This window comes from Gopherus flavomarginatus, chromosome 5 (assembly GCF_025201925.1).
Source record: "Gopherus flavomarginatus isolate rGopFla2 chromosome 5, rGopFla2.mat.asm, whole genome shotgun sequence".
NCBI lineage: Eukaryota > Metazoa > Chordata > Testudines > Testudinidae > Gopherus > Gopherus flavomarginatus.
This window is the reverse complement of record NC_066621.1, coordinates 76604281-76624154: the sequence shown is the minus strand read 5'-3', so window position 1 is coordinate 76624154 and position 19874 is coordinate 76604281. Positions and strand designations below refer to the sequence as shown.

General features: G+C 42.9%; 1 protein-coding gene across 5 annotated transcripts in view; it reads left to right on the top strand.

The window, feature by feature from the left end:
- The window catches only part of SHANK2 (SH3 and multiple ankyrin repeat domains 2), a 698629-nt gene that overhangs the window by 136263 nt on the left and 542492 nt on the right, over nt 1-19874 (top strand). For all 5 annotated transcript variants that reach the window (XM_050955213.1, XM_050955215.1, XM_050955220.1 and 2 more), the window contains exons 5-7: nt 11947-12150; nt 15592-15663; nt 16626-16734. In XM_050955213.1, coding sequence (XP_050811170.1) covers nt 11947-12150; nt 15592-15663; nt 16626-16734 — 385 coding nt within the window. The remainder of the gene's footprint in view (nt 1-11946; nt 12151-15591; nt 15664-16625; nt 16735-19874) is intronic.

The following is a 19874-nucleotide window of genomic DNA, read 5'->3' as shown; positions in this document are numbered from 1 at the left end:
GATGGAGAAGGAGGTGGGGCCTCGAGGAAAGAGGCAGAGCAGGGATGGGGCACTGGGGGAAGAGGCAGAGAAGGAGAGGGGCCTCACGGTCCAATTATGAACAATTAGAAAGGTGGCAATCCTGGAGCCAAGGTTCTGGAATAGTAAAGTGTCTTGTTTTACTCAACATCTGATCATAGAATCATAGAATATCAGGGTGGGAAGAGACCTCAGGAGGTCATCTAATCCAACCCCCCTGCTCAAAGCAGGATCAATCCCCAACTCAATCATCTCAGCCAGATTTCATCAAACCGGACCTTAAAAACCTCTAAGGAAGGAGATTCCACCACCTCCCTAGGTAACCCATTCCAGTGCTTCATCACCCTTCTAGTGACAAAGTTTTTCCTAATATCCAACCTAAACCTCCCCTACTGCAACTTGAGACCATTACTCCTTGTTCTGTCATCTGGTACCACTGAGAACAGTCTAGATCTATCCTCTTTGTAACCCCCTTTCAGGTAGTTGAAAGCAGCTATCAAATGCCCCCTCATTCTTCTCTTCTGCAGACTAAACAATCCCAGTTCCTTCAGCCTCTCCTCACAAGTCGTGCTCCATCCCCCTAATCACTTTTGTTGCCCTCCGCTGGACTCTCTCCAATTTTTCCACATCCTTCTTGTAGTGTGGGGCCCAAAACTGGACACAGTGCTCCAGATGAGGCCTCACCAATGTCAAAGAGAGGGGAATGAACTTGCCCCTACTTATACAGCCCAAAATGCCGTTAGCTTTCTTGGCAACAAGGGCACACTGTTGACTCATCTCCAGCTTCTTGTCTACTGTAACCCCTAGGTCCTTTTCTGCAGAACTGCTGCCTAGCCATTCGGTCCCTAGTCTGTAGCAGTGCATGGGATTCTTCCATCCTAAGTGCAAGACTTGTTGAACTTGTTGAAGTGCAGGACTTGTTGAACCTCATCAAATTTCTTTTGGCCTAATCCTCTAATTTGTCTAGGTACCTCTGTGTGCTATCCCTACCCTCCAGCGTATCTACCACTCCTCCCAGTTTAGTGTCATCTCCAGACTTTCCAAGGGTGCAATCCACACCATCCTCTAGATCATTAATGAAGATATTGAACAAAACCAGCTCCAAGACCAACCCTGCCATTCATGTTCCCTGAAGCTTTTCCTGTATCTCTTTTTTTAATGTACAGCTTCCCCTAATCAGGCTAAAACCTTTTGCCAATGTGACCTGACAGTTGTGCAGTGTGGCGGAGGTTTATATTTGCATGGTTATCGTTATTTATTATTTGTATTGCTGTTGCACCAAGAAGTGGCATGAGGAGTGTAGTACTCTCTCTTCCTTTCAACAGAAGATGTTTGTCATTCACAAAAATCATGTGGAGTCCTCTTTTAGATATTAGTTTAATTATGTATAGCTGGAACATGAATTAAAATAATATTCCCAGTGCAGTCTCCCCCACTCTCTTCCAGCCATGATTTCTACATAATTTACTGTATGAGTCATTGTTGAGAATGTGGATATTACTTCTCCAATGCCATTCTTTCTATTAAATCAAATGTTTTTATATTAGCAAGTAGAGCTGGACTAAGGGTAGGTCTACACTTAAAACACTGCATTGGCACAGCTGTACTGCTGAAGCGCATAAGTGAAGATGCTCCTATGCAGAGAGGAGAGCTTCAGTGTATTTAATCCTCCTTCCCAAGAGGTGGAGAAGCTCTCCCATCGACATAGCACTGTCTACCTGGGGGGTTAAGTCAGTATAACTACATCATTTGGAGATGTGGATTTTTCACATCCCCGTGTGACATCGTTATACCAATACAGTACTATAGTTTAGATGCGACCTAATGGAACGTCTACACTTAAAATGCTACAGTGTAGATGCTACCTACACTGACAGGAGGGATTCTACCATTAGCATAGGTAATCCACCTCCACCGACCAAATGAACAGGCATTGAAGAAGTTGTTAAGGCTTTTCATATATGGCAATAATACAGGCCAAGTCAAGTGAAAGAGCGCATGTTGGTGGCTCAAGAAAAATTTCTTTTTGTTGGCTGGGAAAAAAAATATGCACTTGTCCTAGACTATATTATTCTCACTTCCCTGAGATAGGCTTACTAGAAGATACTACCACTAAACAAGTGATTGAGTATATAAAATCAAATGCGTTTTGTTCTATAATAATGCCATGAACAAAAACCCTCTGTACAAACAATTGTTACACTTTCAAAACCCAGATGTATGAAACACCCTCTTAAGATGTCAGATCAAGACCCCAAATGAGAGAGACAACAATAAATAAAAGCAGGAAGCTTGAACTGGTGTATAGTCAATTTTTTCCACACAGCTTGAGTTTTTCATAGCATTGATTAGTTCATGGAAGATAGGTCCATCAATGGCTATTAGCCAGGATGGTCAGGGATGCAACACCATGCTCTGATTGTCCCTAGCTTCTGTTTACCAGAAGCTGGGAATGGATGACAGGGGAAGGATCACTCGATCGCCTGTTCTGTTCATTCCCTCTGAAGCACCTGGCATTGGCCACTTTTGGAAGACAGGATACTGAGCTGGATGGAACATGGTCTGACCCAATATGATTGTTCATATGTTCTTATGTTTTTAGTTTAATCATTTTATAATTTAGGGTGCCAGTGTTCAAGCAGTGAAATAACACCAGTTTCCCATGGGATGATGTGACAGACCCAGGCCAGTGGGGTGCAGGAGTCTGGTAGAGGGCAAATATATTGGTCACTGGGTGAGTAGTTTTCTGTTCCCTGAGTGACCAGAGCAGGGTCTGCACTAGAATAGTCAGGAACTTGCTAGAACCAATTAAGGCAGACAGGCTGATTAGAACACCTGCAGCCAATCAAGGCTGGCTAATCAGGGCACCTGGGTTTTAAAAGGAGCTCTCTCCAGTCAGAGGAGGAGGAGCCAGAGGAGAGGAAGTGCGTGTGAGGAGCTGGGAGCAAGAGACGCAAGGAGCTGAGACTGAGAGGCTGTGCTGCTGGAGGACTAAGGAGTACAAGCGTTATCAGACACCAGGAGGAAGGTCTTGTGGTGAGGATAAAGAAGGTGTTTGGAGGAGGCCTTGGAGAAGTAGCCCAGGGAGGTGTAGCTGTCACACAGCTGTTACAGGAGGCACTATAGACAGCTGCAAATCCATAGGACCCTGGGCTGGAACCTGGAGTAGAGGGTGGGCCCGGGTTCCCCCCAAACCTCTCAACTCCTGATCAGACACAGGAGGAGTTGATCCAGACTGTGGGGGAGATCACGGAGGTGAGCAAATCTGCCAATAAGCGCAGGACCCACCAAGGTAGAGGAGGAACTTTGTCACAGATGGGTACAGATTTCTGTGTGAATAATGATATATCCTGTAATGTGCTATATTTTAAAGAATAAATCCACTCTTTGCCTTTCATGTGTGCCCTGCACTGAAGTGTGAAAAACACTGTGAAGTTCTTACCTAAAGCACAACGTTCTCTGCTCCAGTACAAAGTATTCACTGAAAATGGAAATCTGCTCTCACAACCTATTGTCCCTGCCATTTCCTGAAGCAAAGCAATATTGAGTGGGAAGTGGGATGGGAGCTGAGTGAGGTAGCAGAACAATTTTGTGGAAGGTAAGGGAACAGAGACTGGCAGTGCTCAAAGAGCTGTTTGCAGTCTTTTGCATTCATCCTGCTGGCCCTTCTGCCAACACACACTCCCCTGGAAGTGAAGCGAAAGAAAAGGTGAAAGATTCCATAGCATAAAGTATCTGGTATTCCTTGTTCTCATCCAATCTATGCAGGGCCGCCCAGACGGGGGGAAGTGGTGCAATTTGCCCCAGGCCCTGGGCCCCACAGGGGCCCCTGCGAGAGTTTTTTGGGACCCCTGGAGCGGGGTCCTTCACTCGCTCCGGGGGCCCTGGAAAGCTCTTCTGTGGCAATTGGGCGGCGGGGCCCCTCCGCCACCGAATACCCCAGACCCCTGAATCCTCTGGGCGGCCCTGAATCCAAGAAACTTTACCTGGCTTGTTGAGGAGAAAGGTTCAACTCGAACAGTGAATTCCGTTAACACCTGTGAGGAGTTGAAATGAGTTGCCTTTGGTGGAATGAGAGTGTTCCTGCTCCTGAGACATCCCTCTGTTTAGGTTTAGAGAAACTTTGGTCTGCAATTGCTTTATGCAGGTCTCATATAACCCGAAACTTCAGCTTAGGATCTCTGTGTTAAACTTTATTTTATAAGACGCACTCAGTTTGCTGTCCTCAGAGAATTTTAACCGCTGCTTCTATTTAAAATTGTTTCCTGTTTTACTATACCTTCTAGGTGCACCTGTCTGCCAACATAGATCCATTTGAATGTAGAACTGTCAAAAATCTTAGTTGAAGCATGCATGTTCTAGCAGGAATGCCATGGGCACATTCTAAGGCCTCAGGGACCTTGGGGAATGAGCGTTGTAGGACATTTGAAGTGTTGAGTAATCACACACTTTTTTTTTTTTTTGGTGTGAGCTATATACCACCCTGGAATTGTTCTTAGATTCAGAGTGGTGCTGGTTGTATTCACAACCTCATTGAGAACTGGAAGCACTAGTTGCTTGTATCAGATCCAGTTGCTAGTAAGTAGGTGACACTACAAACCAGATCAATGCCACCAAAGCCCTTCATAGACATGAACTAGCTATGTTCATGGAATAAGGGTTACACGTGGATCTGATTTGTAGACTCAAAGTTGGCATTGTTCAGTCTCAGTATTACAAGTCCCAATCATTCAAAATGATGAGACACTCCCCTCCAAAAACTATAATCTTGATATTGACTTAAAAATTGTGATGAATATATCACTCTTTTCTTGGTCCATGTCATATTGTCTGCAGTGGCTTGTGACCGTGAGTGCCAACCTCAGAGGAAACTATCAAAAATCAGGGCAGACTCCCCAAACTGGTTCTACATTCTATAATTAGATTTCACCAACCCAGTATATAAATGTGAACTCCTGAAGCACTATAACTGTCTTACCATGGAGTCACAGACTGTCCTCTTGAGCGCTCCAGTCTACCTTGCCACCCATGCAAGCTGGACTTAGTGATAGTGGTTGACATACACAAATGATCAAAAAAGATTCAGGTTCTTTCTAGTCCCAAGAGACCAGTCATTTACTCCAGTTCAATTTGTACCTCAAATCTCACAATGAAGACCATGTTTATAACCATCAGCTAAGGATTATTAACTAAGGATTTATTAACTAGGAAAAAGAAACAAGAGAGTTATTTACAGGTTAAAACAGGCAACATATATACACAAATAAGTTACAGTATATTGCTCCAAAGGGTGACAGAGTTGTAGTAATCTGTGAGCACTGAATGCCCTGGAGATATGTACTTTTGTTTCCTAGCTCCAGCCCTGTGAGAGACCATACAGCAGAAATAAAGAATTTTCATGTCAGCTATCTTTATGTCCTTCTTCCAGAATTCAGGCTCATGGGATGATCTTCCTTGTATGTAGCACCTTTATGGTGTGAGAGAGCCGTTAACCCAGGGCTTGTCTACAATGGCAAGTTTCTGCACAGTAAAGCAGCTTTTTGTGCTTAAGGTGCAGATGTGTACACGCTGCCAAGCCACTTTCTGCACAGAAACAGCTCAGTTGCAGCGCTGCAAAAAAACCCTACCTTGACGAGAGTCATAGGGCTATTTGCACAGAGGCTCCAGTGCTCTATTGCCAGCGTAGACACTTGATTGCTTTCTGTGCTGTAATTGGCCTCCGGAGCTGTTCCATAATGCCTCAAGTGACTACTCTGCTCATTGTTTTGAACTCAGCTGCCCTGGAGACTTGCACCCCTCCCCTTTCAAAGCACTGTTTCTGACAGCCTTTGGGTGCTGTGCTGATCTGCTCTGGGACACAGAGCAAACCATTAATGTGGAATGCTCATATTGTTGAACATAGAGGCAGGTAGGGGAGCGTGGTTGTGAGAGAGAGAGCGCCCAGGGAGGGAGGCAGGGGCTTATGTCAGGGTTTCCTCTTCCCCCTGCTTCAGGACTAGTTGCTTCCTGCCGCTGTCTGAACTGACAAGACAGCCTGCTGACACACTCTCTGTCCTCCAAAACACACTGTCTCTCTCACCCTACACACTCCCTGTCACATACTCTTTTGTCCTCCCCTTCTCCCCCGCACTTCAGCTGAAAAGCAGCTGGCAATGTAGTAGGATGCCCACTGAACAACGGATTGGGAAACCTGCATCACGTGACGCTGTGCCTGCCCCATGAGGCATTGCAAACCTTTCCCAAAGCACCCTGTGGCCAGTTGCACAGTGGGATAGCTACCACAATGCACTGCTGTCTTAGCCGTTGCAAGAGCTGCTAATGTGGGTGAGCTCCAGTTTCACAAGGAGCACAGTGTGGACCTGCAACAGCAGTTTAATTCCAGCATTTTAATAAAAGTGGTATAATTTGTGGCACAGAAACTTGACAGTGTAGACATACCCTTAGTCTTCATATTGTGATGTTTCACAATGGCCCGCTTACTTTTGATAGTCTTTCTTGATGAGCATGAGAACCATTCTTCCTGCCTGGGTTACAAATTCAGAGCAGGCATTTGTATAGTTATAAAGCAAAGCTTACATGTTACCTTATAGCATGGGATACAGACATTACATGTAAGATTAATACATAGAGCAACTTGCAGTCACTTCATAGAGACTAAATACAGCTTTACAAGTCTAACATCTATCTTGAACAATACTAACATGTAGGTGAGCTGGACTGGTTTCCAAAAATGAATTTCAGTGCTCAGCTAATGTCTACAGTCGTGGCAAGAGCAGGCAGGTCTACCTATGTCACAGTCTGTGTTTGGGGGAAATTCAACTTCTCTCCAATTATATGTGATCATTTTGGGTTGAAAATTCAACCTTAAATGGACATGGATAAATGTGTCTCCCCACTGGCTGCTCAGATGGGGGATCCACTTACCCTTGCCCAATCTGTATATTGTGGGAGATGATATTTTCTGCCTTCCCCATCTTCCTTTCCATCAGTCCTGCCTCCTTCGCCTTCAACTTACCCCACTTTTCCCTCCTTGCCTTTTATCATCTCACCCGCCACCCACCTGTCTCCATTTTCTTCCTTCGCTTTGTCTTAGTCATCATCTTGGTATTATTTATTATTTGTATTTACCATAGTGCATAGGACACCCAGTCACAGACCAGGACCCCACTGTGTCAGTGCTGTGCAAACAGAGGACAGAAAGATGAACCTGTCCCCAAAGAGCTTACAATCCTAAGTATAAGATGAAACAACAATGAATACAGACAGATAAGGGAGTACAAGGAAGCAAGGAGACAATATTGGTCAGCATGATAGGCAGTGGTCTCAGCACACCAGTGGTTTAACCATTGTCTAGTTTTTTGTAGGCATCGTAGCAGAGGAAAGTTTGAAGGAGGATAATAAAATAGTTTTGCAGATGTTCCCAAGCATGAAGGGTAGCATTGGAGAAAGCAAAGAAGTACTCATTTGAAAATTTAACAAGTGGCCAACAGAGGCTGGCACCAGAGGCTGATTGGTGGCCAGAGTTGATATTTTGATACTGACTGAGAAATTATAGAGGATAGGCCATGAAGTACCTTGAAAGTGAAGACAAGAAGCTTAAGTTTGATAGGATTAGAGAAGAAGGAGCTAGTGGACTAGGCAGGCTGGTGAGTCAGCAGCATAGAGATGGTAGTTGAATATGTGTTTACAGATGAGATTATGCAGAGATAAAGTGTAGAGGGAAAAGAGAAAGGAACCAAGTACAGAGTCCTGTGGAACCTCCACAGAAGGCTGGAGAGGGGATAAGGAAGATCTTCCAAAGGACATGCTGAAGGAGCAATTAGAGAGATCAGATGAGAACCAGGAGAGGACGGAGTTACAGAAGTCAAGGGAGGACGAAGATTTCATGAAGAAGAGCATGGTCAGTGGCAATGAAGGTGGTTGACAGGTCAAAGAGGGTGACGATGGAGTAGTGGTTCTGAACTCTGGCTAGGAAGGGGTCATTAGAGACTTTGGCAAGAGTGGATTCAGTGGGGACCAAGGGACAGAAGCTTGATTGGAGAGGGTCTAGGATGGAATGGGAGGAAAAGAACTCCAGACACCAATTAGAAATAAAATGTTCAATGATTTGAGAGATGAGAGGGAGAAGAGAGATGAGGGCAGTAGCTGGAGAGGCAAGTAGGGTAAATAATGGTGTAGGGTTTTTTTTTAAGAAGGAAGAGACAAAAGCATGCTTGTATTGTGAGGGAGAAAAGTCAGAGAAGAGTGAGAGGTTAAGGAGAGGAATAACTGTGCGGATGTGGCCAGGTGCAAGGAATGGGATGGGGTTACCAGGGCAAGTGAAGGGGTTAGACAAAGAGAGAAGCTGATAATTTTCTGTGTTTGTGACCAGGGAAGAAGGAGGAGAGAGTAATATGAAAGGGGGTGGGGAGGAGAGGAGGAAGAGAAGGCAAGCCAAGAAGGAAGGGAGATGTATTTTGTCAATTTTCTCTTGGAAGAAATCTGTGAGATCCTGTGCAGAGAGAGCAGTGGAGTCAGGAGGGGGAAGGGTTGAGAAGTGAGAGTCAGAAATGGCATATAGGTGACTGGGATTGCAGATATGGGTTTCTGTGGGAGAAGTAGGAGAAGTAAGAGTTGTTCAGAAAAGAAAATGGTAGAACAGAACGTGTAAAGAGTGAATTTGTAGTGGAGGAAGTTGGACTGGTCACAAAATTTCTTCCAGAGATGCTCTGCCGTGTGAGAGCAGGAGCTGAGGAAGTGGATATTGGAGGAGGAGCCAGGTCTAGGGGATGATAGCGGAGACCTTGAAATGGGACAGAGGGACAAAAGAGTCAAGCATGGAGAGAATCAACAATCATATTGATGAAAGAACGGGAAGAGGGGGCAGAGAGAAGAGGGCTGAGAGCAGGGAGAAGCCATCAGAGCTGATGGACTGGAGCTGAGTGACAGGGTTGGAGTGCGGGGAGGCTGACGAATGATGCTGAAAGAAATAAGTTGATGGTCGGAGAGGAGGAAGTCACCAACAGAAAGATTAGAGAGAGAGCAAGCCTGTCTCCTGGAGTCTGCCTTCCAGGACCCCTGTGACAATCTAGGAAAATGTCTGTAATATCTTTTATGAATATTATGTGTGACTCAGTTTCCCTGTTGAATTTTGTATGCTGCCTGACTGAATGTATAGAGCTAAATCAAAGGAGCCTATAAGGAGGTTGTTACAGAACCTAGCAAGAAGGGTGGCACGATGACAGAGAGGACTCACCCTCACATAAGTAGCTTCAAAGGAGTTAAGATAACAGTGACTGGGCTATCAGTTGGTGGGAGAATTCAGCTAGCTAGCTCCATCTAGGATAAGCCTGAGATCAAAAGAGGATGTAAACCCTAAAAGACCCTAGAAAAGGGTGGTTTTTTGCAGATGAGCTGAGAAAGGCAGATCAGAATGTGTCAGTCTGACTGACACTCAGAGACAGAGGGAGAAGGCTGTAAACAGTGTGGGATGTTCCTCCCAACTCAGAAATGGGGAATAAGCATTTAGGTAAGGGAATATGGATGCAGGCTTCTGTTTTAAATCTACTTCTCTAAGCACTGTATACCACTAGTCAAAATAAATCATGCTTTGTTTTGAAGAGGCTGTTACTGTATCACTGTAAATGTATGCTGTCACAGACTGCAAAGGAGAAATCCTTGCAGGGTTCAGTTCCAGATGGACCTGCTGAATTAGTCGTGGCTGGTACCAGGGGGCTGTAACCTAGGTCCTGAGCTGAGAATGAGCAAAATGTGGAATTCCACTCTACTAGAGGTAAAGGCCTGAGGCCTGACACCTGTGGTGGATGCACTCAGAGAGACCCCAGAAAGGGACAACAGTATAGTTAGCCCAGTAACCATGTCCCTTCTTCTCCTTCTCCCTTCCCACTATTCTGAGCAGAACATTCTTTCTCCTTGCCCCCCCACATTCCCTGACCCCTATAATTTCCGTATGTATCCTAACAATAGCCCAGAAAAGTATTTGAAGCACGTCTCAAAAAACTGCAGTTTGTACCAGTTGCAAAGAGAAACAAACTGAGATGTGATTCCCAATGATCCATGTGTGGGAAAAAAAAAAAAGCATAGTAGAGTTGGATTTAAGTTAGTATTCATAAGCCTACCATATTCCTTCAGCAAATGGGTGATTGTGTGATGCTGTCATGGTAGCTTAGCTATAACATTTCTTGCCAGGCAACAAGGGTGAATAGAGGATACCTAATTATCAGTGTCAACTGATCTTTTAATTTGAGGAATAATTGGTAGAATCAGAGCCAAACATTGATTGCAGTCCCCTAAATTGCAGTTTGTGAGCGGGTCAGCTTGTCACACAAATAATATACAGGGTCAGACACTGCTAGTAACTCCTATTTCTATAGGGCAAAATCTTGAGATATGCTGATGACTAGCTGAGCACCTGCAATGCCCAGTGAAATTAATGGAGAATTGAAAGTCCTTCATGCCTCTGAGGATCCAAGAATGTTTTTCACTGATAGGAATATTTCCCCCAAATGGAGAAACTGATTTAGAAAAAAAAAGCATTGCCACATAAACCGGTAAATTTTGCACTTGATTTAGCCATTTGAATGATTTGGTTAAATATATGAAATCAGAGGTGCACACTTTCAGAACTGCATAGTATTTTGTCAAGTATTGACATGTTTATCATTAATAAATCCACAGTGATCAGTTTTTTACATGAATGATTTATATCCAGAGAATTTACAAAATACGTTACCTACAGATGCTGCAAAGATGAGAACTATAGAAAGCTGTAAATTAAGTTGATACATCAGATTAAAAAATGTAATTTCCTTTTTCTGTAAAGTGTCAATTTGTATTTTTCTGTACTGTTCCGTTCTTATTATCTACATATAGAAATGTACGTTGAAGAATATAATTGTTAAGAACATAGAGATCTTCAGAAATGACCTAAAGAGAAATTTAATGACATGTAGTGAAAAGCTGAGTTCATATTGTTGTGGTCACGGTTAAGGCTGTTATGTGCATTTTGATTTTTTTCTTGTATTTGAAATATTATTGAGGGTGGAGGTACTTCCCTGGGCCTCCAGAACAGCCCCTGTATGCTGCTGGGGAAACATAAGGGGACCAGAACAGTCTTTAACTGACCAGGAGAGAGACTGACAGCAGCCCTATGCCATGCTCTTTGCAAGTCCCAGTGTAGGAGGAGAGAGGGGCATATCAAGGCAAGAGGATGGGCCCACTGTACATATCACTGCTGCCACATAAAGGCAGCTGAGGACAAGCTGCTGTAATTTAAACCTAAATTATGCTGAAGGCTACATGGGTCACCAAACCAAATCAAAATAAAAAAAAGGGTGCTTGAAGTCTTATTAGCCTGCCTTCCCTGGGTTGTACCAAGAGATTCGGCGTACTCACACATGATCTATGAAAGAAGATATGATTTCTAAAGTCTGAGGGAGAACTCAGGATGCCCTATGTTTTTATAGCACCTCTGTGTTTGATGTTGTTAAGGAACAGATGTTGGAAATCTAATCTCCTTGTTAATGCAGTTCTTTGTCTTAGAATTTAATTAAATGTAGATTTTCAGCTTCTTGTGCAGGGAAATGCAGACTAGTACCAGATTATTTGTTTAATTTGTTATAGCCGATCTCATTCATTTTGAGCTCAAGTTATATGCTTTCTTCTCTTCCTCTTTGTTTAGAAAAAGTTGGGTAAGGTATTGTGAACATGAAAATGAAAGATACCAAGTATTGTGGAATATTTTGCCTTGTGGCTGAGCAAAATTTTCTGCTTTATATGCAAGTGTATATTATTTTGCGTTTGTATTTAATTTTTGTGCACTCTTTGCAGGCTCTCGCAATATTACTTATATGGCTTTTTGTTATTTTAGATGGATCTTTATAAATCTCTCATAAGTTTTGTAACATGTTATTTTGTTTGGCTTTACAGAAATGCATTAGATTTAATCCTGAAGCTTCAGTCTGGGTAGCAAAACAACGAATTTTATGCACTTTGAATCAGAGTTTGAAAGATGTCCTGAATTATGGGCTGTTTCAGCCTGCCAGCAATGGGAGAGATGGGAAATTTTTGGATGAGGAACGACTCCTTAGGGAATATCCACAACCAGTGAATCAAGGTGTTCCCTCCTTAGAGGTATTTTAATACAACTGTAATAATTTTAAAGCTTTACTATCTGAAACATTTTTATTTATGGTATGATATGTATATATAGTAAGTCCTATTTGAGGTTTATAAATGGATGTGAATTGCATTAGGAAGTAGTGATCAAAGGGCTGATCTTGAAGCCTTGCTCACACAAGTAATGCTGTTTGTTTCAGTCGGGGTATTTTATGCATTATTCACATAAAGGTTACCGGATCAGGCTCAATGACTTTCTGTGGTGGGATGTACCAGCCTTTTAATGCTAGAAACTTGTGGGGCCAGCACTACTCTGTTCCAGGATTTTCCTCAGGAGACATACCAGTAGAACAGGAGTCATGATCACGGAGGGACAGAAAGACATTTCAGGGTAACACTTTATGATTTGGTGGAGAAATCTAAGGTGCTAAACTATGCTTTAAGGACCAAACTGCAGTTCCAGTTGTAGGGCATGCTGGAGCACTTCCTTCTCCTTAGCAATGATGGGCTCCTGGGAAATATCATTCCTGGACAGCCAGGTGTAGTATTGAGCTAAAGCAAGATATATTGGGAAAAGAGACTGTATAAATCCTGTCACCCTCTGTCAAGTGAGAGAACTGGAAGGGCTGATGGTTTCTCCCAGATGAAAGAACAAGTAATCCATTGCCTGACCTATTTTGCTCATTATTGATACACTGGGATTTTTAGTTGAAAAAATGACCGTGTAGCACACCATATAGCAAGGGCCATGTGAAATCCAGAATCCACATTAAATGGTCCGTGTAGACCCTGCTGGTTCACATTAAAAGTTCCCTAGTGCAATGTTTCCTATATGGTGGGTCCCGATCCACCAGAGAGTTACTGGAAGGTTCTAGAGAATCATGGGCCTAATGTGGAAGGGAGAACCTGGGGATGGGGGCTTGGAGTGGGATTGGAGAGGGAGGGCGCCCTACACCTGAAGTGACTGCACTTACCCAGCTGCACGTACCCAGCTCCTTCCTGTGGTGCTGGCTTGGCTTCCAGGTGTGGTATTGCAACCTGGCATATGGGACAAACCTGAGAGCACCAGGTCACTACTCCCAGAGTGGAACCCACCATTTGGAAAACACTGCCCTAGGAAATCTGTAGTGGACACTAGCAGGCTCTGCATGGACCAATTATGGCACTACACATCAGTGTGTTTTAGGAATCACTCTCACAAGTAGTGTGCATTACCCCACTGCTCAGACAAGCCCTTAGTATGAGTAATCTAAATTTTGAGTAAAATTAGGGAAACAGGAGATTACTGTGTCTTGAAATGTTTTTGTATTAAGGCTATTCCCTAACTCACATAAATTACTTTCTGATTTTATATGTAATGCTTCCTGTATTGAATCAGTAATTGCTCAATTTTCTCTGGAGGAAAGGCCAAAAAACTATAGTAGACAGGAAAAATGAGTGGAATTTGCATGTCTGATATCAGTAGATTTACATTCCAAATAAAAAGAAGTTCTTCACGCAGAGCGCAGTCAACTTGTGGAACTACTTACCTGAGGAGGTTGTGAAGGCTAGGACTATAACAGCGTTTAAAAGAGAACGGGATAAATTCATGGTGGTTAAGTCCATAAATGGCTATTAGCCAGGATGGGTAAGGAATGATGTCCCTAGCCTCTGTTTGTCAGAGGATGGAGGTGGATGGCAGGAGAGAGATCACTTGATCATTGTCTGTTAGATTCATTCCCTCTGGGGCACCTGGCATTGTCCACTGTCGGTAGACAGATACTGGGCTAGATGGACCTTGGGTCTGACCCAGTATGGCCGTTCTTATATTCTTATTGGTGTAAAACTAGTGGAAGTGAGAGCCCTACTTACTCTCCCAGCTGAATTCTGAGGGTCAGTCACTGATGTTTCTGCTATAACCCTGAACAAAGGAATAATCACTATATTTCAGTCTGCTGTTTTCCCCAGTGCACTTGTTACAGTACTATTTTAACTGTACAGGACTTGTCAGCAGAATTCCTCTATGTGCAATAAATGGGGAAAGGGTCCTTTTTCTCTGCAGAATTCAAGTACATGGCATGTAAAGGATAAAAGTGTTCTGCCTTAAAAGCTGATATTCGGGCCCTATTCAGAAAATACATAGCACTCTTTGTATTCTACCTAGTAAACAAAGATGTATTTTTGTCTCTGTTCACAACATGTAATTACCAGTTCAGAGAAAATTGTAGCATGTTGAGAGCATGAACAGTAGTTACAGTAGAATCTTAATGAACACAAAGAGACAGAAATATCACAAAAAGCTAATATTTAAAAAAGGGGAGAGGGGGCTTTGAACTTCAGATATAATCAAGAAAGATTATGGGCCAGATAGTGAAGGAACCTTCTGTAGCGACACACAAGAAGCTTCCCCAACATTGCACAGTGATACAAAAGCTTATTGTTCTAGGGCACACCCTGCCTGGGTCATGGCTCAACCCTCCTGCACTGGTATACAGGGTGGGGCTAGTAGACTAGTGCAAACAGTCTACTTCATTCATTAGGATGGAGTAGATTATGCATCACAATGAGCAAGGAGCACAATGTTCCCAGCACTCCTTCCTGGGCCACTGCAGTTTCACACTGCCCCTTTACAGGGAGGTGTCATAAATTCCACCATCTAACCTTGTGAGAAGAGAAGTGGGGATGAAATCAGTGTTTAAAAATACATTTTTACATGAAAGCCAGTTAATCACAGAAGAGCCATTTAGCATTCTAATGAACTGTAAATTGTGGTTTGCTAGATGAGTGGTAAATATATATCATGGTGTAATGGTGACCCCATGAATTTTCAGCTTCTCTGTCTGCTCTAGCAATAGGCTAACTAGTCAGAATAAAATAATAACTGGCCTCAGCTGAACCAAAGCCAGTCCTGTAACCTATATGCACATGAGTAATCCTTATTCACAGCAGATGTGCCTTTAACGTCCACAGAACTACTCCCATGAGTAAGGATTTTCAGGAATGGGTCCTATTTCTGAGATTCAGAAACATTCTGCTGTTTTGTTTTGTTTTTTTAAATGCATGTTTTAAATTTTCACATGCCTCTGCAATTCATTTTTCTGTCTGTTCTGGAAGTGAAAGTGCTGAGATGTCTTTAGGGAAAGCTCTTCACATGGTATTTTCAGTTCATTAGTGTAGATTCAAGGGGCCAAACTCATTCCTCATGTAAGTTCATTGACTTCTCTATGCTTATACCAGGTACGAATTTGGCTTATAAGGATTGTAGAATTTCAATAGTACTCTTCCAAGCATTCTAACATCTTGGGGTTTATTTATTTATTTGTTTGTTTGTTTAAACTGTCGTCCCAAGCCCTTTTTTTTAAAGTTTGCCCAAATCTACATTACTGTTAACAGATATCACATTCTGATAATTTCAGATCTTTTTCACTATTAAATAAAATATGAAGTTTTGACTTAATCTATTTGTTTCCCTATCAGTTTCGGTACAAGAAGAGAGTGTATAATCAATTAAATCTTGATGAAAAACAGCTGACCAAGCTTCATATGAAGGTATGTCCAATTTGCTGATGATAAGGGAGAGCATCCATTTTCTGAAAGTACTAACGTCAGATGCACAATGACCCTCTGATTAGAATCCTTTGATTCTAATGACAGTCTAAAAAATACATACAGAGTGCAGCCTGGATAGTTCTAGCATTGATCTTGCAGATCTCTGTTCATGTGAATAGTCCGAGTGAAGTCAAGAAACTGCTTATATGAGTAAAGCCTGCTGGACTTGGATTTTATATACAATACACCAGGGCTTCTCAGATTTCTGCGTGTAGACCACATGTAAACAGAAGTTGTCTCGTGAATGTTTCCCCTCCCACAACTGACTGGACAATGTGAAGCATCCTTGCGACAACTAAGGCAATTGCTTAAGTGGAAAAGTAATATTTAGAAAAGTATGTATTTTAGCACCTGGAAAATTAGGTGGAGATCTGCTTCAGGTGACCAGCTAAGCAGTCTGCAGACCACCAGTAAGTGTCCATGGACAGTGAGTGGTCTAGTGACGACAATTTGAGAATTTTTCTTACAGTATATTTCATATGTTTGACTTTGCCATAAAATTATAAGTAATTTTATATGAACTTTATATAATCCAGCAAGTTTTCAATATATCACCAGTTTTATAAATACTGACATACATATCTTTAGAGGCCCTTACAGGTTGGATTAATTATGATATCCATCTTATCAGTCTGATTTCTTTATGAATAGGACTTCTAGTAAATTTTTTCCTGAATGTTGTAAGCAGCATATTCTTGTTTTTAATTGTGACCATTGCATTCCATAGCATCTATGCTCTGATTGAGTACAATTTTAGGGCCAGATCCTCAACTAGTGTAAATTGGCACTGTTCTATTAAGGTCAATGGAGCTATGATGATTATACCAGCTGAAGATCTCAGTTGTAACTCGAATATCCTTCATACGATCTGTGGACTTTTCAGTCGTCACTTTTTGTTTCAGGCTAATTTGAGAAAATTTATGGATCATGTTCACCATCTCTCAGTGGAAAAAATCACAAAGATGTTGGATCGGGGACTGGACCCTAACTACCATGACCTAGAGAGTGGAGGTAAGAGGTTAATGAAATCAACAGCATAAAGTGGTACACATCCTGGTTTTACTGTATAAACAAAGCCAAATTCTACCCACTGAATCTATTGCCCTTTAAAGTCCCGGTCTTAGCAAAACACATAGTTCCAATATGTGAAGGGGGTAAGTTAATAGTTGATGATTTTCTTAGGGCAATGTGTTGTGTATTTGGTTGTCATGGTTTTTGTTCCCATGGCAACTGAGTTAGATTATTAGGGGATAGCCTAGCCTGCTTTGGCCAGTTAGGTGAGCTCTGTGTGTGTAAATAAATGGTAGTTTTGTTAGCTGTCTGCTGTCTGGCCTCAAGTGATTTCTTCCTAAACTGGCTGCCCCCAAGGAAAGTAGCGATGATGGATGGGATTCCGGTGCTGCTCCAGTAACAGAAGGAAGTAGAAGTCAAGGTAAAAACAAACAAACAAACAAAAAAACTGCTTGTTTGCACTGACTGTGAAAGTGAAACTAAAAATCATGGCTACTCTGACCAGGCCACTGGAAACTTTTGATGAGAATATAGAGCAGTGGCATGTGTATACTGAGCGTTTTGAGCTTTGTTATTGCAAATGACGTTACAGAAGCGAAGAAGGTGGCAATATTCTTAAGTGTTGTAGGGGCTAAAACCTACTCCTGCTGCGCAGCTTACTACACCCTGTTAAGCCTAAGACTAAATCTTACAGTGATGTTGTGGAAATCCTGGAGTCCCATTTTTCCCCAAAACCACTGGCAATTGCTGAAAGATATAGGTTCCACAAAAGAGACCAAAAAGAAGATGAAACAGTTGTACAATTTGTAGCAATTTTAAAAAAGCTAGCAGAACACTGTGAATTTAAAGGGATGTTAAATGATACCCTGCATGACAGGTTAGTGTGTGGCCTGTACAGTGAAGCTATACGGAAGCCCCTACTGACAGAGGCTCTGCTTACATTACAGAAGGTTGTTGATATTGCTATCTCCATGGAACTGGCTACAAGGGAGGCACAATACAACGGTGCATCCCCTAGGGAGCAAAAAGTGTCACAAGAACCTACCCACAAAACTGTGCAGAGTCAAGAATGTTACCGCTGTGGTAAGCCGGGTCACCAGGCACCAGAATGCTGGTGTAAGGACCTTGTGTGTCGACACTGTGGCAAAAAGGGACACATTGAGTGTGCCTGTAAACAAAAGAAAAAGAGGCCTGTGGTCTGTCTGACAAAAAGAGGAACCCTGCATACCCTAGAGCAGACCCAGGATGATCAAGGTGACACCTCATCTCAAGCGGAAGTGCCACTGCATGTTTTGTCTTTGACAGTGGGCTCACTTGAATACTGGGTAACCCCGTTGTTGGATGGCAAACCTATACGCATGGAACTGGACACCGGTGCAGCCATCTCGCTGGTCTCTAAGCCTGTATATAAAGAAAAGCATCTTCCGCTTAAGGCAACAAAAACTGTTCTGAAGACTTATACGGGAGAAGCTGTGCCCATGTTGGGCACTATTGATGTTAAGGTGGAGCTCAATGGACAGGCTGCTAAATTGCCACTGTTTGTGGTGAGAGGTAACTACCCAGCCTTAATGGGTAGGTCTTGGCTTGGGAAGATTCAGCTGAACTGGGCAGAAGTGCACCGACTGACTAAAGAAGAAACCAGTCTAACTCCTATACTAAGGATACATGCTGCTGTTTTTGGAGATGATTTGGGAAGTATGAAGGGAATCACTGTGACATTGAACATTAAACCTGACAGTCCACCAAAATATCTGAAAGCCCAAACTGTGCCATATGCCATCAGGCCAAAAGTTGAAGCAGACCTGGAGCACCTGGTCACCAATGGAGTCCTAATACCAGTTACCCATAGCTCATGGGCCACTCCTATCGTCCCAATAGTGAAGAAAGATGGCTGTCTCTGGATTTGCAGTGATTTTAAAGTCACTGTCAACCCAGTGTTGTGTGCAGAGTAATACCTGCTTCCCCGCATCGATGACCTCTTCGCAGGCCTGGCTAGAGGACAAAAGTTCAGTAAGATTGATCTGAGTCAAGCATATTTACAGATGCACGTCAATGAAAAATCCCAAGAGCTGTTGACTATTGTGACTCATAAGGGGCTTTATCAATACTGTCGCCTACCCTTCGGAATAATGTCTGCTCCCACCCTGTTCCAGAGGGCTATGGACCAGATCTTATGTGGCTTATCAGGAGTTCAGTACTATCTGGATGATATCCTGGTCACTGGAAGGAATGAAGAGGATCACTTAAAGAATTTAGAGGCTACCCTGCAAAGACTGGAAGAGTATGGCCTACGAGTTCACAAAGACAAGTGTGAATTCTTCAAGCCCTCTGTTGAATATTTGGGACACATCATTGATTCTGCAGGTCTTCATAAGGCCCCTGCAAAAGTTAAAGCTATTGTGGAGGCTCCCCCACCTCGAAATGTAAGCCAGCTGCGCTCATTTCTAGGACTACTGAACTATTATGGAAAGTTCATCTCAGAGTTAGCCACACTGCTAAAACCACTTCATGAGCTCCTGGGGCAGAACAAGGCCTGGAAGTGGACTGAAGCCTATGATGTTGCATTTAACAAAGCTAAGGATGCATTGCTAAATTCTGAAGTTCTAATGCACTTTGATCCATCCTTACCCCTACAATTGGCCTGCGATGCCTCCCCTTATGGAGTGGGAGCAGTCGTGTCACACATTATGCCTTCGGGAGAAGAGAGACCTATTGCTTTTGCTTCACGCACTCTAAGCAAAGCAGAAACTAACTACGCCCAAATCGAACGTGAGGCATTAGGAATTGTTTTTGGAATTCGGAAGTTTCGTCAGTACCCGTTTGGGCGAAAGTTTACTCTTCTCACAGACCATCGACCTCTGACGTCAATTTTTGGACCCTGCACAGGCATTCCCCAATTAGCTGCTAGTCGTACGCAACGTTGGGCATTGTTACTTTCAGCATACACACATGAAATCAAATATCGGAAATCCACTCTGCTCGGCAATGCAGATGGCCTCTCAAGGTTGCCTTTGCCGGTCAAACATCAAGATAGTGCCCAAAAGGAAATCTTCTACTTTGAACAGGTAGAGAATACACCCATCACTGCTACTCAGATAAAGAAGGCAACTCGCGTTGACCCAATATTGTCCCGAGTTATG